General features: G+C 37.0%; 1 protein-coding gene across 1 annotated transcript; it reads left to right on the top strand.

The window, feature by feature from the left end:
* The first annotated feature begins 23,726 nt into the window (after positions 1–23,726).
* On the top strand, positions 23,727–26,470 carry FIE (Transducin/WD40 repeat-like superfamily protein). Its single transcript, XM_078965515.1, has 13 exons — positions 23,727–24,021; positions 24,347–24,412; positions 24,514–24,636; positions 24,717–24,797; positions 24,874–24,966; positions 25,054–25,129; positions 25,223–25,302; positions 25,390–25,461; positions 25,549–25,608; positions 25,695–25,791; positions 25,904–25,967; positions 26,041–26,100; positions 26,212–26,470. Exons 1-13 carry the CDS (start codon positions 23,845–23,847, stop codon positions 26,273–26,275), a joined length of 1,113 nt encoding a protein of 370 aa, XP_078821641.1. The 5' UTR covers positions 23,727–23,844; the 3' UTR covers positions 26,276–26,470.
* Positions 26,471–26,775: the final 305 nt, after the last annotated feature.

Raw genomic sequence — 26,775 nt, 5'->3', positions numbered from 1 at the left:
AAATATAGGATTCTCTAGGAGTTACAAACATTTACTACAAACACTTACAAACATTTACGACAAACATTTACCAACACTTTCTACAAACTTATACAACATTTGACACTAAATACTTATGAACTCACCAGCTTAAATGATGATCCTCTCTTTCAAAATAACTTGTATTCTCAGGTCACCAGTAGATAGGTACCGATGATAAGTTTTGAGAAGACGAAGCACTTCCAGACTCGTCTTATATTTTGATTATTCATTTTTGGTGTCTTATTATTATTACACAGAACACACTTGTATTGAATTATACTATTAATGCAATGTATGATGTTGTTGCTTGTTTACTATTGTGCATTGTTATGAGACTGTACATCACGTCCTCTGCCCCTGAATGTTTTCGTCAAATCGGTTTGGTGGTGTGACAAAAACCACCAAATATTACCAAAAATGCTCAAGGTAAGCTCAAAATGCATGCAAGAGGCTTAGGGTTCAAGTATAATACTTTAGGGATAGTGAAGACTGAGAGAATGAGGGTTGGTAGGGACTTCAGGTGTTTAAATAAGGTGCAAAACCTAAAATTTAGGGTTTGCATATGGCCAACCTATGCCCAGCATACGCATGGGCTTCCCCCGATTCGCACTTCCCCATTGTACGTCATGCGTACACTATGTACGCCCAACGCACGGCCCCTTCCCATATTATTATTATTATTATTATTATTATTATTATTATTATTATTATTATTATTATTACTATTGCTATTGCTATTCCTATTCCTATTACTATTCTTATTCCTATTACTATTCCAATTATTATTATTATTATTATTATTATTATTATTATTATTATTATTATTATTATTATTATTATTATTTGAATAAGTAGTAAACAAAGATATTTGGCAATTCGGGCATTACATTGTACTCTAGTTGTTGCCTTTTACATTAAACACTTTAATTCATAAACATAGTTTCCCCTACATAAAAGTAAAGGTATGCCCATGCATGCCCTAAAATAAGTTAAGTTATTGAAGTGTAAAAAATGGATAACTATATAAAAATTTGTTATATTAGTAATCTCTTTGTTATATTAGTAATTTCTTTAAAAAGCTAAAAGTAGTTTGTCATATGGGTTTTATGTATAATCCAACAAAATAAAGTAATAAAATTGGACCAGATATACAAACAAAGGATGTATAGATCGTAGTAAGGTTTGTGTCCTCCGGGATGATACAAGTCAATCTATCACATGCCAAGCGTATGACATCTTAAGATCAAATACAGGAAAGATATAACATGAGATGTTCATCAAATTAAAATGTCAAGAGCAATATTCGACTTCAAGTCTTTTTTATCTTGATGTGTTTGTTACACTTTGATAAAATATTAGAATTGTCAAGTCTCGTATTTGAACCACTACTAAGGCATGTTGATAAGTTTTACCAAATCTATTATTTGCCAAATTCTTTAACTAAAATAATATCTTTAGTCAAACCTAATATTGTCAATCAAATTCAAACATACTCTTAAATTCATTTACAAGAAATTGCCTTAAGTTTTTCAAGTTTTCCAATAGTGTTTGACCCTTTCACAAAATTGAAGGGTTTTTAAACACCTAATACATGTAGACAATGAAAAAAAATATTCCATATTGGATTCATATTCATCATTTGTTATTTATTTTGGTCCTAAAGTAATTACGACTTTTAGAAGCACAATAACATTACATGATAATTTCCTACTCTAAATGGTCAACTCATGTTGGGTGACTATGGTAACTCAATAGGAAGAATGGAAGACCATCTCTACGCTATTGATGAAGACGTATGGAGATTAGTGAAGCATAGTCATAAGTCCTCACATGCTTGTAATCATAACTCAATTTGGTATTGATGATGTTGATATTGAAGCTGAAAAAGCTCTCACATCTACAGATAATAAGAGATTGAAAACGAACGTAAAACTAAGCGTGAACTTTGCTATGGTATACCTCCAAACATCAATTCTAGATTGAAAAATTGTGTTTCTGATTATGATATGTTGAATAAGCTTAAGGATCTATATGAAGGAACTAAGAAACGTAAGAAATCATGAATCGCCAGTTAATTTTGTGAGTTTCATAAAACATCAGGCGAATCACTTGAAAGTGTTTATGAATGTTTCGGTCTCATGGTAACTAATCTGGAATCTCATCAAGTTATCAAAAGTTAGCAGGAGATTAACATAACCTTTATGTCATCATTAAATAAGGAATGGAAACTTATAACCTCTATATCAAAAGTCATGAAAGAGTTGATTCCTACACTCTAAATGATTTGTTTGATATTTTGAAAATACATGAAGAATATATCATAGACTCTGAGAAACAGAAAATGATCCGGTGTACCACTCATTTCTTTCAAAAGAGAATGTACGAAACAAGTTGTGTTAGATGAAGAAGTCATGTATGTGGTCTCCGATGATGAAGAACTTGCACTCTATGTCAACAGTAACAAACCGAAAAAAGTTTTGCCAGAAACCATCCTTAAAATTTTGTGAAGCTAATACTAATGGTGAAAAGCCCTTTGCAAAAGAATAGAAGCCAAATCCAACTTAAAAACCAAAAACTCAAGGAGTTAAGTTTGAAAGCGGAAAGAAGAAATTGTTTAGTGACTCTAGTTTTGATTGTAACTACTACAATGGTAAAAATCATTTCGCAAAAGATTCTATGCTCAAGAAAAGACAAAAAAAATAGGAACCAGTCAAGGATGAAGTTTATTATGTTGAAAAGTTGAATGAAATTTGTGAGTTAAAGAAAAAAGCTAATGATTTTTCTCTTCTTGTACGAGAAGATGATTGCAAAGGTACTCAAGTATGGTCTTCAGGTTTTGATGATGAACAAATGCGACGACCAACTGATGTATCATTCATAGAAACTCATGATGTAAATTTCGCATCAAACAAAGTTGGATCATTCTGCAGAAACCAAAGGGACAATCACTCAATAGGTAATATATATTCTCATTGCAAATAATATTCTTGTTTCTAAATATAAATATGATATTGCCAAATTTGAAAAAGATTGCACAGTCTTGAGTCAGGCACTAATATTTCGAATAAGAAGACTTATAAGGCATAAGAGAGATTAGAAGAGGCTGAGATTGATAGAAGGGATCTGAAAATTGAAAGTCTAAATAGGGATGTAGTAAACTTAGATGGTGATAGAATCTTAGTGAGGTGGGAATATCTTAAGTTGATAAAATAGAGAAATATTTTTTGTAATACATCTATAAGATTGTACTCTCTTTTAAAAGATCTTTACAATTAAAATGAGATTGTTGGGGTGCAAATCTTTCCATGGAGGATGACATGAAGGCTAGGAATATTCCATTTCCATTTGGAGATTAGGGCTTGGTGCGACCATTATATATATATATATATATATATATATATATATATATATATATATATATATATATGTGTGTGTGTGTGTGTGTAACGACGCAAATTTTAAAAGAAATTTTTCATTTTTAGTTAATCAAACACATTTGCATAAACCGTGAAATCCCAATATAATTGTTTCAAATCCACATTCATTACAACTTTATTTAAAAGCATCATATGGTCCCATAACATATCAGTGAGAGAGAGAGAGAGAGAGAGAGAGTGCACGTCGCGCCATCACGCCTTGCTCTTGCCCTTGGGCTCAGATGTACCTGAAACAAATCCATAAACAGTAAGTTGAAAACTTAGTGAGTTCCCCAGTGTATACCCACACACAAACCACATACAACATATCATACCAGCTAAAATAGCTATACATAAGCCATGCATACAACATATAAGGAAGCCATGGAAACCTTCCAAGGTCTTACTCCAAACGCCACCGGAAACCCCCATGTGGTCTTGACTAGCCGCCATTGGAACCCCCGCATGGTCTTGGCTAATAGATGCGGGAACCCCCACGCGGTCTACACAATTTATGCAATATCATACGAGCTAACAAATCGACATTATAAGAATCCACAAAAACCCTCCAAGGACTTATACTAGATGTCATGGGAACCTCCACATGGTCTTAATTATGTTGCCTCGGGAACCACCCGGGGTCTTTCATACAAATGTCCTAATGAAATATCACATAACCAACTATCAATCCATACAACAATAAATGGGCCGGCCTTGGTGCCTTAGTCCCATTGGTATCGTAAGAAGATGCACCTCTGTCTACTGAATGCGAAAGCTGCTCTCCTAACTGTCGGTAACCTCCCATGTTGAATAAAAATATTAATCAATGTTAGGAATTTACTTAATCAAAGGGAACCCAACCCAATGTCCTCCAAAACAGGACCAATTATCTTTTCTTTGTTAATGGGCCCAAAGTCCATGTCCAAAATCATTAATGGGCCTACTGGCCCAATAAGACCTTACCATAACACCAATAGCCCAATACAGATAAAATGGCCCACTATTCTCAGAATGCAACCAACTCCAATAACCAAATGAGGCCCAACAGCTCAAGGGCCCAAAACAGATCCAAGCCCATATGTGATGCGTACACTTAGCGTACCACCCTGGTACGCACATCGTACTGGGGTTCGGGGACTTACATGCAGTGTACATTGGGTTACGCCCCGCGTACTAACATATTAAGCACTTTTCCATTATGTGCTTAATACTCGATTCTTTTATGTCCAAAAGTCAGATCTAAACTTATTAAGATGGCCTAGGGCATAAAGTTCGCAACTTTATGCCTTTGCATGCTTCATATGTTCCCAACACCCCCATTAAGACCTTTCTAAGGTTCTTAACCCATGCATGAGGTCAAAACACTCACCAAGACCCCATTTTTATGTTGACAAAAGACCAAAGGACCTCAGATCTATCATTTCCATCCTCTGGAGTTGATGAACTCACAAGAGGAGGTCCAAAATCAACCAAAGGGAGAAAACTAGAAAATCCTAGCTAAATCAAATGAATAAGATGGCAAGGTCCAAGCTTTATACATCTAGAAGCTTCTCAAGGTCGACTGTATGCAGATTCTTGAAGCCAAATGACACTCCAAGCTTCATTGACAACTCCTACTCCTTGAATGAACACTAAAAGGACCACAATGCATTCTTAAAGCTCAAAATGCACTCACAAATGTATTAGGGTTTCCAGAGATGTTTGAAGGTGAAGGAGGATGTTTAGGGTGAGGCTCAAATGAGTTAAGGGTGTATATATAGGTATTGAGTCCGGATATTAGGGTTTTGGCCCTCTATTGGGTACGCCTGACGTACCCTTACATACGCCCCATATACGCAAGGCTCCTTCGCGATCCTTCTCCTATAGTACGCTAAGTGTACCCTTAGGTACGCCCAACGTACGAGAGGGACTATTTTTTTCTAATTAACTCATTTTTAAGGGTTTCAAAGGTGTATCTGGTTTGGAGTGTTACAACTCTCCCCCACTTGAACTAGAATATGTCCTCAAAGTCTGTAGTTTCGAATAGATCGGTATAATGCTCCCGCATCTCCTCCTCCGGCTCCCAAGTCCATTCGGAGCCTCTTCAGTGCTGCCATTTCACCTTTACCAACTTTACCTCCTTGTTCCGAAGACCCTTCGTCTTCTAATCTAAGATGGTCACCGGCCTCTCGATGTAGTTCAAGCCCTCATCCACCTGAATATCATCTAATGAAATGACTGCGGACTCGTCAGTGACACACTTCCGAAGCTGAGTAACATGGAAGGTGTTGTGAATCTGGCTAAGCTCCTTTGGCATATCCAAGTGATATGCCACCTTGCCCACTCGGGTCGTAATCCTAAACGGGCTTATGAACTGAGGCCCCAACTTTCCCCTCTTCTGAAACCTGATAATTCCCTTCCAGGGCGACACCTTCAGCAACACAAAATCCCCCACCTAAAATTCAAGATCTGATCGTCGTCGGTCAGCATAACTTTTCTGACGGCTTTGCGCAACCCTCAGTCGGTCGCGCACCTGCTAAATGAGCCTGGTGATCTTGAGAACTACTTCAATGCTCCCCATGACCCGATGCCCAACCTTGTCCCAACAAACCGGGGTCTGGAACCTCCGACCATATACCATCTCAAATGGAGCTCGGTCAATACTGGCATGGAAACTGTTATTGTACGAAAAATCTGCTAGTGGGAGGTACGTGTCCCAACTACCTCCAATATCCAACACACATGATCGAAGCATGTCCTTCAGCATCTGAATCATCCTTTTGCTCTGGCCATCATTCTGGGGGTGATACGTCGTACTAAAATGTAGTTGAGTACCCAGCTCCTCGTGGAACTTCTTCTAGAACGTGGATCTAAACCGGACATCCCTATTAGAGACTACCGACACTGGCTCCCCATGCCTAGCCACCACCTCTCATACATAAATATTCGCTAACTTCTCCATGGATATACCCTCAGAAATCGTAATGAAGTGGGCACTCTTCGTCCGTCTGTCTACCATCACCTAAATGGCATCCAAGCCCTTAGCCATCCTCGGTAACTTCATGATGAAGTCCACAGTGAGCTATTACCACTTCCACATGGGAATGGGTAGTGGTTTCACCTTGCCATGAGGTCACTGATGCTAGGCCTTGACCTTCCTGCAGGTCAAGCATCGCTCCACGAACCAGGCGATCTCCCACTTTATGCAGGGCCACCAATAACTTAGTCTCAAGTCCCTATACATTTCGTAGCCCCTGGCTGTATAGAGAACTTGGACTTATGTGCCTCCTCTAATATCCTCTGTCTCACTCCCCCAGTCACCGGTACCCACACCCAGCCACACTGCGTTAAGAGGCCACGACTATCCTTAACAAACAAAGGATATTGTCTTCGGATTTTCTCTATCTTCCAATGCTCTTTCTTCGCTCCCTCAACCTAGGCCTCTATGATAATATCCAATAAAGGAGAAATCATTGTCATCCTCATATAAATGTTCCCAATCGGGGACCCTCCCATCTTGTGGCTCAAAGCATCGGCCACCATGTTGGCCTTCCCTGGATGGTATAGGATCTCACAATCATAATCCTTCAGCACATCCAGCCACCTCCTCTGACGCATGTTGAGGTTCTGTTGGTCCATCAAATACCTCAAACTCTTGTGATCGGTATAGATGGTGCACTGAACTCCATATAAATAGTGCCTCCAAATCTTGAGGGCAAACACGACTACCCCCAGTTCCAGGTCGTGAGTGGGGTAATTCACCTCATGAGGCTTCAACTGCCTCAAGGTGTAAGCTATCATGTTCCCCCTCTACATCAGTACCGCACCTAACCCTGAAATCGATGCGTCACAGTACACCACCAAATCGTCCAACCCCTCGGGTAGTACTAGGATCGGAGCCTCGCATAATCTCTGTCTCAGGGTCTCAAAAGCCATTTGTTGATCCGTGCCCCACCGAAAGGTCACATTCTTCTTGGTCAAGCAGGTCAATGGCACAACAATCTTGGATAAATCTTTGATAATAGCCCTCTAAACCCAAGAAGCTACGAATCTTTGATGCATTCTTTGGTACTTCCCACTGCATCATAGCCTCAACCTTTGCTGGATCAACCGAAATGTCCTCCTGATTGATGATATGCCCCAAAAATTGTACCTCCCGCAGCCAAAAATCACACTTGGAGAACTTTTCATAAAGCTTCTCTGCCCTAAGGGTTTCCAGTACCTCCCTCAAATGCTGCTCATACTGCTCCTTGGTCTTAGAATAAACCAGGATATCATCAATAAAAATGATCACTAACCGGTTCAGTATCAGTCTACACACCCTGTTCATGAGATCCATGAACGCTATTAGGGCATTAGTGAGCCCAAACGGCATCACCACAAACTCATAATGCTCATACCAAGTCCTAAAAGTCGTCTTCAGTATATCCTTATCCTGAATCCTCATCTGATGGTACCCTAACCGAAGATCAATCTTAGAAAACCAAGACGCACCCTGCAACTGATCAAACAAGTCATCGATTCTTGGCAACGGGTAACGATTCTTCACCATTAGTTTGTTCAGATCCCTATAATCGATGCACATCCTGTGTGATCCATCCTTCTTTTTCATGAAAAGGATCGGTGCTCCCCACGGGGAACTGCTTGGACGTATGAACCTGAAGGGTTTTGAGTATTCTAACACTCCTATGTTGTACATGCAACCCTAAATAGCTTTGATCTATGTTTTCTCTATTATACATACAAACTTGAACTTTTCTAAGGTATTACCCTAACTAGCATACAATCATGTAGGGATGAGCAAAAGGACCGAACCGAACCGAACCCGAACCGGGAACCGGCTTTGGCCAAAATCAAGAACCGAACCGGCCCGGCGGTTCTACCGGTTCCTGGTTCCTACCGGTTCTTGTTGTGTTTTCAAATGTTGGAACCGGTCCTTGAAAAATATCATCATACGGTTCCGGTTTTTTCCGGTTCTACCGGTTCCGGTTCCTACCAGTTCCCGGTTCCAAAAATCCACAAAAATAACATCCCGGTCCTGGCCTGACCGGTTCCATCGGGTTCCGGTTCCGGTCGGTTCCCCGGTCCATATGCTCATCCCTACAATCATGATACTTAGGTAATATAAACAAGTTATAAGACATACATTTTTCATGTAGCTTGACTCCATGGAGCTTAAGAGCCTAGTGCCTCAAGTGTGACACCTCAAATGGTTCACACAACATCACCAACAACTTGGAATAACTTGAGAGAAAAGGTTCCTGTGCTCAAATCGGCTAGCCCTCATGTGTATACACACTAGTGCCAATTTCTTGAGCCATGGGGTCCTTATATATGGTGGCTATTAGGGTTACACCATGTAACTCATGTATTTCCATATTCTTCATGCTCCATGGGTTAAAACCTCCATGGAGTATCCATGGGTTACTCCATGGGTTTAGCCCAATATGAAGAACTATGGATCATAAGCCCACATATATAAGAATGAATGATTTACACAATCAATCCCCATATATTTAATTAGTCTTCTTTTGATCACAAAATTAATTCCAAATTAATTTTTGATCAATACTAATTAAATAATATGATTTCATATTAATATATAAGAACTTATAACATATTAACAAATCATAAATATCCTTTTCTCACAAAAGTCTATCCAAATTGTTCTGAGGCCATGCAACCCAAATGGACCATGCCAAGTCGGGTCGAATACATACCAATAACAATTTGGACTTAGACATCTAATCCAATAGAACCCTTGGTCTAGCAGCTCCTGGAGCTGCATAGATAACTCCTACATTTCAGGTGGTGCCAACCTGTATGGTGCCTTTTCTATCGGAGTGGCCCCAAGCACCAAGTCGATGTGAAACTCCACCTAACTCTCCGGAGGTACTCCTGGTAACTCTTCAGGGAAAACATCCCAAAAATCTTGTACAATTGGCACACTACCCACATCCATTGTGGTCTACACCCTCGTATCCGAGATATAAGCCAGAAATCTCGTACAACCCTACTGAAAAATTGTCCTAACCCTCTCAGTCGAACAGAGAGTTGGCCCCTGCGAGGCCCTCTCACTGTGTATGACCAGTTCTCCCCCACTTGGGGTTCGAACACTCACTAACTGGCGTTTACAATTAATCATGGCCCCGTTGGCCCCCAACCAATCCATCCCAACAATCACCTTCAACCCCCGCAACAGTATCAAGACTAGATTCACACGAAACCTCTCACCAAGCATATTCAAGATGCAGTCCTGATACACCATCGCAACACTTAAAGTGCGGTCATCTGTGATCTTTACCTCGAGCGGGGAATCCAAGGTCCCCAACATGTCCCGAAACTTCTTTCTAAACGCAAGTGACACGAACGATCGAATAGCACTCGAATCAAACAAGACATGAGCAGACATACCATTGACCAAAAAGGTCTCAGCCACAACGTCTGGCTCTGCCCGAGCCTCCTCGATAGTCAACTGGAATGCACGGCTCTTCATTGTTGCAGTCTCCACCTTAACAAGGTGGCCATCAGTGATCCTCAAGGTGGCAGGAACATGTGCCACCACTGCTCCTCCTCCTCCCTCCAACCTCAGGCAATCGACTTTTTTATGACCAGCCTAGATGCAATGAAAACATATCAAGCCCTACTTGGGGGAATCCCTGCTTGTGTGGTCTGAATGTCTACACGTATAGCATACCGAGGCCCGACCCCGGACAGCTCCCACTGTGCGGTTTCCCACACTTAGCACACCGACCATAGCCTTGCTGGCCCCTACCCGAAGAATCATAGGTCTTAGGCTTTTTAGCCTAACCCCCAGCTGCCTGAACCTGATCTGGCTTCCGTTTGTGTGGAAGTCCAACTCCATCTCCCGTTTACAGGCATTCTCCACCATCTTGTTTAAGGTTTTTCACCATGTGAAGCTCACAAACTCCTGTATATTAACTCTCAGCATGCAATGATACCTCATCCTCCTGATGTCCTCGTTGGTAGCATACTGTGGAATCAACAAGGCTCGTTCCCGAAACTTCCGGTGATCTCCGCCACAGTCTCGGTGGTCTGTTGAAGGTCATGAAACTCCCTCACAAGTCGTTGCACCGTGATGGTTGGTGCAAACTCCAAGTCAAATCGCCGAACAAACTCGGCCCTGGTCATCTCAGCCACATCGGTTGCTCCCACCTGACTCGTCACCTCGCCCCACCAATCTTGGGCCTTGTCTCTCAACATACAAGAAGCAAACACCACCTTTGCCGCATCCGGGAAAGATCTCGTGCATTGGGCATTCTCAAAATCTGCCACCCAACATCGGCTAACAATGGGGTCCTTGGCCCCGAAAAACTCTGAATGCCCTGAGTCTCTCCAGGATCACACGCCTTGAACTCCCAAAACGAGGGAGTTCGGCCCCCAACCTCAACCGCAGTAATCTCAGCCTTGGATGCCTTGAGTATCTCCATCATGCCCTCCTTGATCGTCCCAAAAATGACTAGGGTAACGTCAAGGATCCCCCTGGTAACCTCGGCTGCAATAAGCTCGCGCAGCCTCTCATCAATCACATCGGTAGTGTCACCTGATCCTACCCCGGATCCAGATCCCGATCCTGATCCCCCTGCTCCAAATCATTTCACCACCATGCTGAAATGAAATGTCATAAATCATAACGATCAGGACTCCATATAAGGGCCCTTCCCACACCGGTCCTCCTTGAAGTCGTCAGATCTAACATTGGTTCGGGTACAGGTCCCGTGCTTTCAGTAGTACGAGCCCAATATTACCTTCCACATCTACATGTACCTTTCTCCAATGCTCTATCTAATAACTCCAATTCGTCCCAAAAATAAACCATATTCCACAACTACCACATACATAAATCTCAAGTTGTCCTAAGATTTACTCTACTCATATCAATCAAAACAATCATGACAGGTTGCCTTTATGCATGCAAATTATACATAGAAAATGATCAAATAGACTTTCGAATAAAAGATTCTACCCTAGGACCACAACCATACAAGGAACAAGAAATAAGGCCAAATCAATCATTCCGAGGCTATTAGCTCCTAACTGTATACAATTTTAAAAGCATACACATAGCAAGTTCCATATAATTAACAAAGCTCAAATATCAGTATAACATGGCTAACATATTGGGGAACTACTTACTTGGCTCGGCTGATCACGCGCGTTGCACTCTCATCTTTTAATTTCCTTTAAAACCTTTTATGTTATTTTTTAAAACAGTTTTACCATTTCCATAGTTTGAGTCATGGCACACCCGAGGGTGTGCCCGAAGCCCTCAAACCAAGGCTCTGATACCAGCTTGTAACAACCCAAATTTTAAATGAAAATTTTCATTTTTAGTTAATCAAACACATTAGCATAAACCATGAAATCCCAATATAATTGTTTCAAATCCACATTCATTATAACTTTATTTAAAAACATCAGAGGGTCCCATAACATATCAGTAAGAGAGAGAGTGCATGATGCGCCATCACGCATAGCCCTTGCCCTTGGGCTCTGATGTACCTGAAACAAATCCATAAACGGTAAGCTGAAATCTTAGTGAGTTCCCTAGAGCATACACATACACAAACCACATACAACATATCATACCATCTAAAACAGCTAGACATAAGCCATGCATACAACATATAAGGAAGCCATGGAAACCTTCTAAGGTCTTACTCCAAACGCCACGGGAAACCCCCACGTGGTCTTGAGTAGCCATCATTGGAACCCCAACATGGTCTTGGCTAATTGTCGCGGGAACCCCCATGCGGTCTACACAGGTCATGCAACATCATACGAGCTAACAAATCAACATTCTAAGAATCTATGGAAACCCTCCAAGGACTTATACTAGATGTCATGGGAACCTCCACATGGTCTTAATTATGTTGCATCGGGAACCTTCCGGGGTCTTTCATACAAATGTCCTAACGACATATCGCATAACCAACTATCAATCCATACAACAATAAACGGGCCGACCTTGGTGCCTTAGACCCATTGGTATGGTGAGAAGACTCACCTCTGTCTGCTGAATGCGAAAGCTGCTCTCCTAACAGTCTGTAACCTCCCGTGCTGAATAATAATATTAATCAATGTTAGGAATTTACTTAATCAAAGGGAACCCAACTCCAAGTCCTTCCAAAAAGGCCTAATTATCCTTTCTTTGTTAATGGGCCCAAAGGTCCATGTCCAAAATCATTAATGGGCCTATTGGCCCGATAAGACCCTACCATAACACCAATAGCCCAATGCAAATAAAATGGCCCACCATTCTCATAATGCAACTAAGTCCAATAACCAAATGAGGCCCAATAGCTCAAGGGCCGAAAACATATCCAATCCTATATGTGATGCGTACACTTAGCGTACCACCCTGGTACACGCATCGTACTGGGGTTCGGGGATTTACGTGCAATGTACACTGGGTTACGCCCCGCGTACTAACATATTAAGCACTTTTCCATTAAGTGCTTAATACTCGATTCTTTTATGTCCAAAATTCAGATCTAAGCTTATTAAGACGGCCTAGGGCATAAAGTGTTGGATTAATGTCTAAGTCCATAACTATAATTGGTAAGACTTGACCCGACCCGGCATGGTCCATATAGGTTGCATGGCATCATGCATTTGGATAGACTATAATGAGAGAAATAACACTTAAGGTTTGTTAATAAATTATAAGTTATAATATATTAATAAGATTATTTAATTAGTATTGATCAAGAATTAATCTAGTATTAATTAAGTGATCAAAAGAAGACTAATTAAATATATGGGTTGGTTGTGTAAATCATTCATACTTGTATAGTGGGCTAATGCTTCATGGATTGTCAAGTTGGGCTTAAATCCATAAGATGCTCCATGGTGTATTTGAACCCATGGATCCAAGGAAATGGAAAGTCATGACAATTAGGGTCTACTCTAATTGTGACACTATATAAATATCATATTCTTGAGAAAAATCGGCCACTATATGTGAGAATGAAGGGCTAGCCGATTTCATGAAGTGTGTATGTTCTCTCTAATCTATTCCAAGTGTATTTGGTGTTGTGTGAACCATTTGAGGTGTCACACTTGGGGCACTAGGCACTCAAGCTTCATGAAGACATTCTACATCAAAGAGGTATGTAATTCTAACTTGATATATTCATTTGAATCAATGTTATTATGCTAGTTAGGATTAATACCTTGGAAAGTTCATATTTGCATGTATAAAAGAGAAAACATAGATCCAAGGTATTTAGGGTTGCATGTACACTTAGGAGTGTTAGAATGCTCAAAACCCAACAGCGGTATTAGAGCCTAGGCTTGTTTTCTTGTTATACCTGCAAAAGCTGCTTAAAAATCGAATTTTTGTGTTGTCTGGACAACGGACTCGACGAGTCCATCAGGAGACTCGACGATTCCATGCCTTAAAAGTGTTCAAAACGATCCAACTCGCCTAGTTGGTTCATGAACTCGACGAGTTGGACCCCCAGACAGCATATATTCAACTTTTTTGGCTGGAATTGAACTAGGAACATTACCCTAAGATGTTTTTGGACTTATAAATTTGTTTTTGATGTGGTAATGTTCATGCTAATCCAATTTCAAAGATAATTGTCAACAGATTCATGTTTTGTATTAGTTTAGTGATTAGGCTAATTACATGAAAAAGTTTGATTTGAATTATCTTTTTCTTATGAGTTGCTTAGATTAATAGAAAAGTTAATTGATTATGTGTTTTCAATCCATTTTAATCTAAGAGATGATTCTAAAATGTGTTTGTGTAACTTTTCCTCAAGTTACATGAAAGGTCACATTTAAGTTTCATAAAACTCATAAAAGTTGGCAATGGTTACAAAAATGAAGAGTCTTGTCCTCAAATTATGGAGGTTCAAGAGTCACTTCATTAAGTAATAAAATGTGTAACCTTAATTAATTACATAAGTTACAAAATAAAGAAAAGTTACATGCTTTTATTAGTATAAAGTCTTCCATAACTTATCCTCAAGTTATGAAACTTGAAGAGTTTTTTAATTAAAACTACTTTAAACACATAAGTTATAGAATTAATTAGTTTTGAATAGTTTCAAAACTTGCCCTTAAGTTTTGGAATTTGCAAAGTATTCACTTATGAATACTTTAATTCCAAGTTAACCCTTAGAATTTTAGAAGTTAAAATTCAACCCTTATACTTTATAATATTATAAGTTAATAATATATATATATATATATATATATATATATATATATATATATATGTATATGTATGTATGTATGTATCTATGTATAAGAGTAAAGTCAGTCTTACCGTTAGTAGGCCTCATTCACGAAGCCGGTCTATAAGGGGTGTATAAGGTTACTGCCTATAAAATGGCAGTTTAATGGGTGTCCACTCTCACCCACCGCTTCCTTGACCGGTGGAGGGTCATTAGCTGAACGGGTAGGACAAGGACTATAATTTTCCCTTCATTAAAAGTATTAATGATAAATACTAAGTAACTAAACCTTTTATAAATACCCAATCTTAGTTACATAGGAAAATGTGAATAAGGTGCTAATCCATGAAATTACACTTTGCACTTTGCTTAAGTCGTTAGTGGATCGTGTGTGGTTAACCGACACACTAAACTGGATTTCACAAGGTAGGCAAAGGGTAACTTAATGTTTATCATAGTATTGATGGTGCGTGTGTGGTTAACCGGCACATCGGTTAAGGGGTAAACAATTAAGGGTACCAAGTATATTTGCATGGTTATTCACACCTTGTTTTTTGATCCTCGGCATCCCAATCACAAAACCTGAAGGGCACACTCGAGATTGAAACATGTCATTGAAAAGTTCAATGAATATCAAAATATCTAGGAGTTTTAAATCCAATTAAAAACCTAATAATACATTTCGTTTATCTTGGTGGAAATTAGTGAATCGTCATTCACCTACCTTCAAATATTTTATAGCTTGGATTACGGCATCCCTCTTCCAAGTTATAAAAGTATTGTGTTGGGTCCTAGCCTTAATATTTCATACTTGGTGTTATATTAAGGACTTTTTAAATCAACTATCTTGAATATCTCCCAAAAGATGATCTTCCCAAATCTCTTGAAATAAGCTTTCCTAAATGAAGATGATGTCCCATGGAAATCATACTTCTTTCATCTCCTCCAATTATTCTCCCTAACCCACAAGTTCAAAATCACTCAAGCCCTATTGGCAAGGCAAGGTCTAGATGTGATCACATCTTGGAGATAAAGTCACATATTGACAAGTCGGGAGAGTTGGGTGTCAAATTCTTGAGAAAGTTGGTGGTTCAATCACTTTCTAAGTCACATAGTGAGTTCCTTTGGGACTCCTATGAAACAGACTATGACAAGACCCTTAATGATCTTATCTATTTGTTAAGATCAACTTCCAAAACTTTATGGACATTGACAATAATGACATTGGATATCCAGTAAAGCTCTCTATTCCTAATGGAAAGGATGGGCCATAGTCAACCCGGTTAACCAAATGGTAAAGAGAAAGGCTAAGTCTGTGATAGTCCCATGTTCCATTACCAAAGCGTCCATATGTTAAATTGCCAAAGAAAGGGGCATTAGTTGCGAAGCTGCCAATTTTACCTAAGGATGTTAAAGTCAATAAGTTTGACTCTACTTCAGGTAAAGTCCACTATCTAACTTCGCTAAGTTTCTATTCTGAGATTCTTGATACATAATGTGACTGGGTCACATGGTGATGTTTTAAGAATCAAAGAAAAGTGAAGAAATTTAAAGAAAGAATATGTTGAATCTGATCGTGTAGATGGATTTATATCGCATAGTTTGAAGATCGGATTCTTGAGCTACTTCTTAGGAGTTATGATACATTGCTTAGGAATAGGTAACAACAAAGTTTTCATGCTCTTTTGCATTGTAAGGATAGTTTTTCCGTAAAGTTTTAAAATAAAAGGAAAAAAATGATGATTTTACTTATTTTAAAATATCCTTACAATGACATTTGAAGGAAAAAAATTGTTTCTTATATGATTCCATTAATAGCAAGAGTGGAAATATGAAAATGATTCTTTCATTTGTGGTAATGTCTAAATTTACCAAATAAGGAAAGATCCTCATCACCCAAGTTTCAATTGGACCAGAACTTGGAATCATGCAATTTATATAGCATTATGAATGAGAATTTTTCATCTTTGGAAAATTAAGACTAGTTCCTTGTTCACATGTATATGTGAGTCAAGTAAAGGACTAAGGGATTGAGTACACATTCTTGTGCACTGGTCAAGTCCACCATAAAAGATCGATAAGATTATTCGTCATAATTTACTAAAGCTCAGTAAATCTGGTTATACTTACAAGCTTAAGTGTAATTCTGAGACATTGGAAAAGGTTCCAATGCATGACAGTGCGTATAAGAAGAATCAACTTAGGCAGAAAGATAAAAGTTTCTCAAATCTGAAAAGATGGGAGAGTACTCTAGTATCATGTTTATGATCATCTTAATGATTAAGATACCATATCACAATTGATCCTCTAAGGTCATCTTAGTGCATTCTTATGACTAAGAAGAGGAATCTTGAATTGTTGGAATGGTTAAATCAAGAAGATGAGTCATACTTCGTTCCAATACAAGTCTTAGAGTCATACTCGAAGATTGTAACTTGAGTGACATGTTTTAGAGAAGGTTTAAAATACTTGTCAAATGTAAGAGTAAAAGTTTTCTACTCTTTTACATTTGAAATTGGTAAGTTGTGATGTTTTGAATAAAACAAAGATCAACTAAGGCCAATTGTGTGAAATGTTTGTCTTGATTAGAATCCACACTATCTCTTGAATATTTGACAAGATTCTTATATGTCAAGAGGACAGTGGGAGTCTTTAAGGTCTTGAAAGTCTCAAGAACTAATCAAGAATAAAATCTGAAGTTCTTCATTAGCACACGACTTGAGGTTTATAACCCATCGTGTTGACATATTTTGTGCCATTCCAATTAAAGTTAGCTTTGCATATGAGTTCTTAGAGTTCTCAATTGATTGCACAACAACTTGGAAGTAATGGCGGGCCCTTGAGCTATCAGGTGGCAAGAAATTAAGATTGAGTTCAGTCCATATGAGTTTGGATTTGTCATTATACTTGTCTTATGACTATGGTTTTGACAATTCACATGGATAAGAACACATACACCATTAAATCTAAGTGTCATAAGGTTTCTCTCCGATTCATGAAAATGATGGTGAGGAAACACTTTCACTAAGCAGATTTTTAGCTAGATAGCAATTGTGATATTTGCATGCTCAAATTCATTAGTAGAGCGTGTGTGGTTTACCGGTACACTAGCATGGACTTGTGAGAAGTGGCAAAGGTCTAAACAATCGAGACTATGATTACGGCATCCCATTTCATAGTTCTTAAAATTGTTTAGACACACCTGTGAGCTATCTAAGATAAGGTGTATGACATTGATAAAGTTTTATCAAAGCAATCTAGTATCAGGAATCTGAACTTTGGTAAGAAAGTCAATAAAGTATTGATTTCTAGAATTCCAGCTAATTTCTGAGTACATGTCAAAGCTAGTGGGAGCATAAGTGTTATGCTAATAATCATCATGTTAGTGGGAGCATGATAATTATCAAAGTATTGCAATTTAGCAATGTTAATTATAGAAAACAAAAAGTTTCAATTGGGAAAGAATTGTTTTGCTATAATTAAGGGAGGGAAAATTATACTTCATCTCAAATCTAAAAGCTTAGATTGAGGTTTTAATTGTATTTAGTCAAGGATATATATATATATATATATATATATATATATATATATATATATATATATATATGAATTTCATGTTGGAATGGCTCAACATAAAGAAATTATGTATATAGGTCCATTATTTGCGTTCTAAAATTTGATTATGATTACGGCATCCCTTTTAATAATCTGAATTTTGAGAACTTGGCAAATAGAAATGGAAATGTTATAGCAAAAGACTGATTTAGTCTTTATGTGAGACATCATGAATCGTGTCCCATATGCTTCGGATATACGATTGATTACATGTGTTATATTCATCCTTTCTAAACTTTTCCAAATGCTCGGGGCATTAAGAAGGGAAAAGGTCTAGAATTGGGTATGACTAAAATGATTAAACAATTGTCGAGGACAATTTAAGGTTTACCAAAGATTGGTTGCTCAAGGACAATTGGAAGTATAGTGATAATTCTGGAAGAACCATAGTGACATAATCTGTAAGGAAGAAACTCTTGTTCAGAAGTGGTAGTCAAAATGGAATCTGGAAATGTTTCAAAGTTAGAAATTATTCAATCTGTGTAAGATTAGGAAACTTCATGCAAGAAGGATGTTTCCAAGAAGCTTATCTCCTTTGGAATGCTCTGTAATGTTTATTGTCAAGTCTTTGCGACTTTGTGCATAATCATTACAAGAGGATCTATGCATATAAGTTTAAAATCTAACAGATTTCAATAAATGGAATGAATTTGGAATTCTTGCATTTGCAGTAAGGATTTGGGACTGTAAAAAGAGGATCATTGGAGTTATGTTCAATTGACCTAATTCACAAAGTAAAGATCATAGACAAACATAGTATGCATACTTGATGTATGGCATGACTAGTGTTTAGAAAACATAGTGTACATGCTTGGAGCATGGGACAACTATTGTTTTAAATTCAAGAATAAAGTTGATAGTTGAAACAGCATACAATGAATAATGTGTAATCATATGGTGATAAATAAAAGGTGTTTTATTTATGTTCATAGGTTTTGATACCATATTAGATTCAATTATTCTTGTGTTTCATTTTGCATGTTTTAACTTCCTAAATAAGTAGGTCATTGTTCTGGATGACTAAGTTATTCAAACCATCCACATTCGGTCATATGTTGGAACTAGATATGAATTAAGAATTTCATGGGTTGGCTTGTAAAGGTCTAAGATGTTGGAAAAAGGGCTACAACACTCATGAGTGCTCATAAGTTCTGAGTATTGGATTCAACCCGTGCTCATTGGAATCACTTCATGGATTTTATCACTAGTGATCATGAGATGATAATATCTTATATTCTTCAAACCTAGAGATATGAGTTGTTACTATGAGTTGGTTGTACATTGATTGCATGAAAACGCATTCGGTAACTCGGTGTTATAAAACGTACCTTTGTGTATGATTCAACAAGTAGTAGAACAAGCCATATGAGTCGAAGTTTATCCCTTCCTTTTACCTTCGGGATAAAAGCGATATCTGTGGGCCCCTCGATGATTTGATGATGACAAATGGATGTGCTTGGTCGGGCCAGGACTGATTTGATTTGTTCAATTAGTCAGTCGTCATAAATCGGAAATCGGGAAACAACAAATGGACAGAGAGAATGATTATAATCCATGTCCCAGTCCATATGATATCTAGAATGGAGGAATATATGACCCCTTATCTAATGGACAAGTCATTGACAAAGGTCAGAGATCATCGGCAAGGTCAGAGTTTGACAGAAGCTTTTGAGAGCTACGATTGCCAGTCGGTTCTTGAAGTCATACGCAATAATAGTTTTAGACTTATCCAAGTGGGAGACTGTTGGATTAATATCTAAGTCCATAACTATAATTGGTAAGACTTGACCCGACCCGGCATGGTCCATTTGAGTTGCATGGCATCATGCATTTTGATAGACTATAATGAGAGAAATAACACTTAAGGTTTGTTAATATATTATAAGTTCTAATATAGTAATAAGATTATTTAATTAGTATTGATCAAGAATTAATCTAGGATTAATTAAGTGATCAAAAGAAGACTAATTAAATATATGGGTTGGTTGTGTAAATCATCCATACTTGTATAGTGGGCTAATGCTTCATGGATTGTCAAGTTGGGCTTAAATCCATAAGATGCTCCATGGTGTATTTAAACCCATGGATCCAAGGAAATGGAAATCCATGACAATTAGGGTCTACCCTAATTGTGACACTATATAAAGATCATATTCTTGAGAAAAATCGGCCACTATGTGTGAGACTGAATGGTTAGCCGATTTCATGAAGTGTGTATGTTCTCTCTAATCTATTCCAAGTGTATTTGGTGTTGTGTGAACCATTTGAGGTGTCACACTTGGGGCACTAGGCACTCAAGCTTCATGAAGACATTCTAAATCAAAAAGGTATGTAATTCTAACTTGATATATTCATTTGAATCAATGTTATTATGCTAGTTAGGATGAATACCTTGGAAAGTTAATATTTGCATGTATAATAGAGAAAACATAGATCCAAGGTATTTAGGGTTGCATGTACACTTAGGAGTGTTAGAATGCTCAAAACCCAACATAAAGTCGGCAACTTTATGCCTTTGCATGCTTCATATGTTCCCAACATCCCCCATTAAGACCTTTTTAAGGTTCTTAACCCATGCATGAGGTCAAAACACTCACCAAGACCCCATTTTTATGTTGACAAAAGACCAAAGGACCTCAGATCTATCATTTCCACCCTCTGGAGTTTCTTAACTCACAAAAGGAGGTCCAAAATCAACCAAAGGGACAAAACTAGAAAACCCTAGCTAAATTAAATGAATAAGATGGAAAGGTCCAAGCTTTATACCTCCAGAAGCTTCTCAAGGTCGACTGTATGCCGATTCTTGAAGCCAAATGACACTCCAAGATTCCTTGACAACTCATCCTCCTTGAGTGAACACTAAAAGGACCACAATGCACTCTTAAAGCTCAAAATGCACTCACAAATGTATTAGGGTTTCCAAAGACGTTTGAAGGTAAAGGAGGTTGTTTAGGGTGAGGCTCAAATGAGTTAAGGGTGTATATATAGGTCTTAAGTCTGGATATTAGGGTTTTGATCTGCAAGGCTCCTTTGTGATCCTTCTCCCATAGTACGCTAAGTGTACCCTTAGGTACGCCCAGCATACGAGAGAGACTATTTTTGCCAATTAATTCATTTTTAAGGGTTTCAAAGGTGTACCTGGTTTGGAGTATTATAATATATATATATATATATATATATATATATATATGTGTGTGTGTGTGTGTGTATGTATATACACACACATACACATACATAGAGAGAGGGGGGGGAGAGAGAGAGAGAGAGAGAGAGAGGTTGAGCATTGTGAGTTGAGAGTTGAGCATTGTAAATAGCTATGCTCATATTTTTATTCTTTATCTCCTCTTAATAAAGGACTATCATGTTTGGCACTAAAAGTCATCTTGTTGATTTGTGATTATTCTTATTTCGCATTATGTCAAATCCGAATTTCTCGATCCAACAACTCATTTATGCAAATAATGATTGATTTAATTGAAACATACACGCATTACCAATCCCAAATAAATTCTAACAATAATCCAAGAACATAAACATAAAAATAAAAACATACAAAAATAAATTTAGACCTCTAGTCGAATTTCTAGGGTTTTAGTTGATCATGATCTGCTAAACCCAAATACAAGATTATATAAGGATTAAAACAAGAATTTAAGACTTATATAGCATAAATTACTTCCTCTAAGTGCTTCTAATAAAAACATTATGTAACAAGAATTGCCTTACTTCTTCACAATTACCCCTAAAAATAACACCTCATTTTCTTTTTGGACGTGTGAGAAACTTCCCTAAGGAGGTACTAGATGTGATGAGAAAGATCGAGGGAATAAAGGTTGTGATGGTTTCGACATATCCAAAAGAGTCAACCAACATATATAATCAGGAGGGTGAAGTTGGCTCTTTCCGAGTACGTCGCACTAAATAATAATGGTTAGACACTTAAGATTTAAGTAGTAAAGAAGCATAAATGAATGGTTACATGTAAATAGGGTAGTAGATTAGCACATGTCACAATTTTTCTTTTTTATGTATGAGTTTTGAGTATAATATATGTTTGCACATGTGTCCCTAGTTACTTTTTGCTCTCTTGTTGTTATATTTGTCTTATTGTTCTATTGTTTATCTTTGTATATCATACATGAGTTTTGTTACTTTTTTTGGCACAAACTTTTTTATTATTAGAGGTCTTCAATGGAAATAGGTTACCCTTGGTTGGAAGTAAGACTATAAATCTAAGGGATTTTGTTGGATATAGACATTTTTTGATGTTGAATTCCAAAACACAAAAAATCGAATTTCCAGGTATAGACATGGATTCCGCGAATGTGAGCTCCGATGGATCCGCAGAATGAGTATAAGCTCCGAGGAATCGATATGGCAAAAAAATTATCTTAAAAACAATTTCGCCTACCTTTGAGGAATGAACTTTTGCTATGCGGAATGAGTATAAACTCCGAGGAATCGATGTGAAAAAAATCTGAAGAAACATTCCTCGGAGATAGCTCTACGGAATGGTTTTTCAGAATTTTTTTACCACATTGATTCCTTGGAGATTAAGTCCATTCCATGAAGCCCTCGGAACTCACCTCCGCAAAATCCATCTCTATACCTAAAAATTCGATTTTTTATATCTAATTTTTAGAATTAACCCCAAAAGTGTTTATATCCGGCAAAATCCCTAAATCTAACTTTCCTTTGTCATACTTATGATACGGGAATTGCATATTATTGTTGTATTTTTTTAAGACAAAAGGAGTATTATGAAACAAATGATAAATGGAGAATTTCATATACGCCCCTCTTAAACCTCAAAATATCATATTTGTCCAGCTTAATTTCTCAATATCATATTTACCCTTTATAAACCTTCAAAATATCATATTTGCGCAAATTCTTTTTTATAAAGTTTTTAATATTTTATAATCATTTTTATACCTTAGAATTATTATAATAGTTAAAACTTTTAATCAAATTATCCTTACGTTTATAATAATAGAATGTGAACTTCTAAATTGTTGGAGTGTGATCCTCTTGACAAACAAAAAAATTCATTTTCAATCATCTCTATGGAATGTATATATTGATTGTTTAGTTTTTGTTGTTGTTGATTATTATCATGTTATAGATGAAAGATATTTTAGATATTATCATTGATATTTTGATATTTAACAATGACATATACGATATTTTGATATTTAAGAATGACATATATGCTATTTTGATGTTTAAAAAGAGACATGTATGATATTTAGAAATTTTATGAATGATATATATGATATTTAGAAATTTTATGAATGGTAAATATGATATTTAAAAATTTTATAAAGAATAAATATGATATTTATAAATTAAATTAGGTAAATATTATATTTTGATGTTTAAGAAGAATATATATAAAATTCTCCCAATGATAAATATAGGGTATTTATGTCGTTATTTTAAATTAGAAGGGTAGATTGGAGAAAGTAAATATAGGTTTTAGCCTCTTTCCCCAAACAACTTTTAACGAGCACGGTTGATTTTGCCCTCTTTGGCGCTTGCTCCGTTGTGCTCTGGTGCGGTAGTTTCCGGCAGCCGCTTAGGAAAATAGTAGTATAGTTTCAATGGCGAAGATAACGTTAGGCTGCGAACCAGTTATCGGATCACTGATCCCGTCGAAGAAGAGGGATTATAGAGTCACCAACAGGCTACAAGAAGGCAAGCGCCCAATTTACGCCGTCGTTTTCAACTTCATCGACTCTCGTTATTACAATGTATTCGCCACTGTTGGTGGTAATCGCGTAAGAGTTTCCTGTGTCTTTTCTCTGTTATCGTTAGCTTACTGAAAACTTTCCAATTAGATTGCGACTTTCGGCTTTTTCCTTTAGAAATCGATACTGAAGCTAGGAGGATGAAAATAAGATTAATTCACGATTATTTGGTAAAGTAGGCTTTCGATTAGGTCTAAATTGCGGAATGATCAGAGATTAGCTGAAAGGGATCCATTAATCGAAACAGACAGATAGTTAACTAAATCTATAGTCGTTGTGATGTTATACATTTGCAGCTACTTCTGGTTTCTTCTGTACTTGTTATATGATTAAACGAAGATGTTGATATTTTTAGGTTACTGTATACCAATGCCTTGAAGGTGGCGTTATTGCTGTACTACAATCCTACATTGATGAAGATGTAAGATTAAACATATTCTATATTAAAATCTTATCTTCTTAGTGGGAGATATTTAAGCATATATGAACAAAACCTGGATTTCCATGTGCATTGTAGATCAGAAGGACGAGTCTTTCTACACTGTGAGCTGGGCATGTGATGCTGATGGGACACCATTGTTAGTAGCTGGAGGAATCAATGGTATAATCCGTGTCATTGATGCTGGCAATGAGAAGATACACAAGGTTAACTTCTTTCAATAGTGATGGCATTTTGTTTCTTTATTCTGTAATTGTATCCCTATAATCATTGTTATTTCCTGCAGAGTTTTGTTGGCCATGGAGATTCAGTAAATGAAATCAGAACGCAAGCATTAAGACCTTCTCTTGTGCTTTCTGCAAGTAAAGTAAGTGTTATTCCAAATTTACAGTTTGGGTCCTCTAAAGTATATTCAAAAGTGATTCTTTTTTGAATTTGAATAGGATGAATCTGTTCGATTGTGGAATGTTCAAACTGGAATATGTATTTTGATATTTGCTGGAGCTGGTGGTCATCGCAATGAAGTGTTAAGTGTGGTTAGTGTAGACTTGTTATCTCATTTCCATTCAATGAAACACTTCAAATCAATTATTAAGTATATTTTTTTTTTAAATTTGTTTCAGGATTTTCATCCTTCAGATATATATCGTATTGCCAGTTGTGGTATGGATAACACTGTAAAGATCTGGTCAATGAAAGGTAAGAGTCTTTTGTTAATGGTGTTTTTTCTACAAAATATGTGAAGTAGTGAATGTTAATCCTTAATTGTTATTGTGATTGACTTTGTTTCAGAGTTTTGGACGTATGTTGAGAGGTCTTTTACATGGGAGGGATCTCCTTCACAATTTCCTACAAAATATGTGCAGTTTCCGGTTAGATTTTTTTTTTTTTAATTGATTATGTTCTTTTGTGAAATGAACATTTGTCCCTTTTTTAATCCAAGGTCAACATTTCTTTAGGTGTTAATTGCTTCAATCCATACAAATTATGTTGACTGCAATAGGTGGCTTGGTGATTTCATATTATCTAAGGTAACTGTCTATACCTCATACACATTTATTGTTTCTATATATATATTTAAATATAAAGTTGATTTATTTATTTATTGTTTTTTGTAGAGTGTTGATAATGAGTTTGTATTGTGGGAGCCAAAGATGAAAGAGCAATCTCCAGGAGAGGTTTGATACCATATAATTTACTTATATTACTTGATTTTTATGGGTGAAGAAAGAAAAAATGGTGATAAATTATAATTAATTTTCAGGGCACAGTAGATATCCTTCAGAAATATCCTGTCCCTGAATGTGACATTTGGTTTATAAAGCTTTCGTGTGATTTCCATTACAATGCAGCAGCAATAGGTAACAATGAATTAAATTATGATGTCTCTATTTTTTTTTTTTTTTTTTTTTTTTGTTGATGGAATAGAATTGATCATGTAATTGTATGTACTATGTAATGAATGTTGAACAGGCAACAGAGAAGGGAAAATCTTTGTGTGGGAATTGCAGACTAGTCCACCTTCTCTCATTGCAAGGTTTGCTTTCTTAGTTTATCAAATTATCTCCTTTAAATATCATTATCTAAAAATTAATTTGATTAATTTTCAGATTATCCCATGTTCAATCCAAATCTCCAATTAGGCAAACTGCCATGTCCTTTGATGGCAGGTATAAATATAAAACTATAAATCTTTCTTTCTATTTTTACTTTTTAGTATTGTGTAGAGCATTATTATTTATTACCCATGATGATGATGATGAGATATGCTTATGTTTCAGCACAATACTGAGTTGCTGTGAAGATGGCACCATTTGGCGGTGGGATACAGTTGCGACCTCCTAATTTATTTAAATCAATCTGGATATTGTTTGTACCTTGGCTTGTATAGTGACTGTTTGTGCTTCAATGAGTAATGTAGAAGAATGCATTATCTATTTTTTGGATTTTGTTTCTTCAACAATCATAGAGTTGGACTTGAATCTGTAGCGGGCTATATACATAAATAGAAAAGAGAAAACTGCAAATTTGGTGACTAAACTTTCAATTTTGCATAGAAGGTCTTTGTGGGGATGTTTCATTGTGGTTTTGGTCTCTAGTTTTAACCACCATCTAATTTCTCTGTTAAATGTTATGAAATGACGAATTTGGCGGCTTTTGGTAGGAAGAGACGAGTTTCTTAAGTGTGGCATGATATCTTTCGTTGACCGGTAATTGAGTTTCTAGAAGTTGGTACTTGGACAAATCTTCAATAAAGAGAAAAGTTTAACCCATCTTCCAAAACACCATCAAATCCCCCGTTGTTAAAAGCTCGGTGGACTATAATCTAGTTTTTCTTTAGCATT

This window comes from Lactuca saligna, chromosome 7 (assembly GCF_052625555.1).
Source record: "Lactuca saligna cultivar CGN05327 chromosome 7, ASM5262555v1, whole genome shotgun sequence".
NCBI lineage: Eukaryota > Viridiplantae > Streptophyta > Magnoliopsida > Asterales > Asteraceae > Lactuca > Lactuca saligna.
The sequence above is the reverse complement of the archived record's forward strand: the minus strand, read 5'-3'. Positions and strand labels throughout refer to the sequence as shown.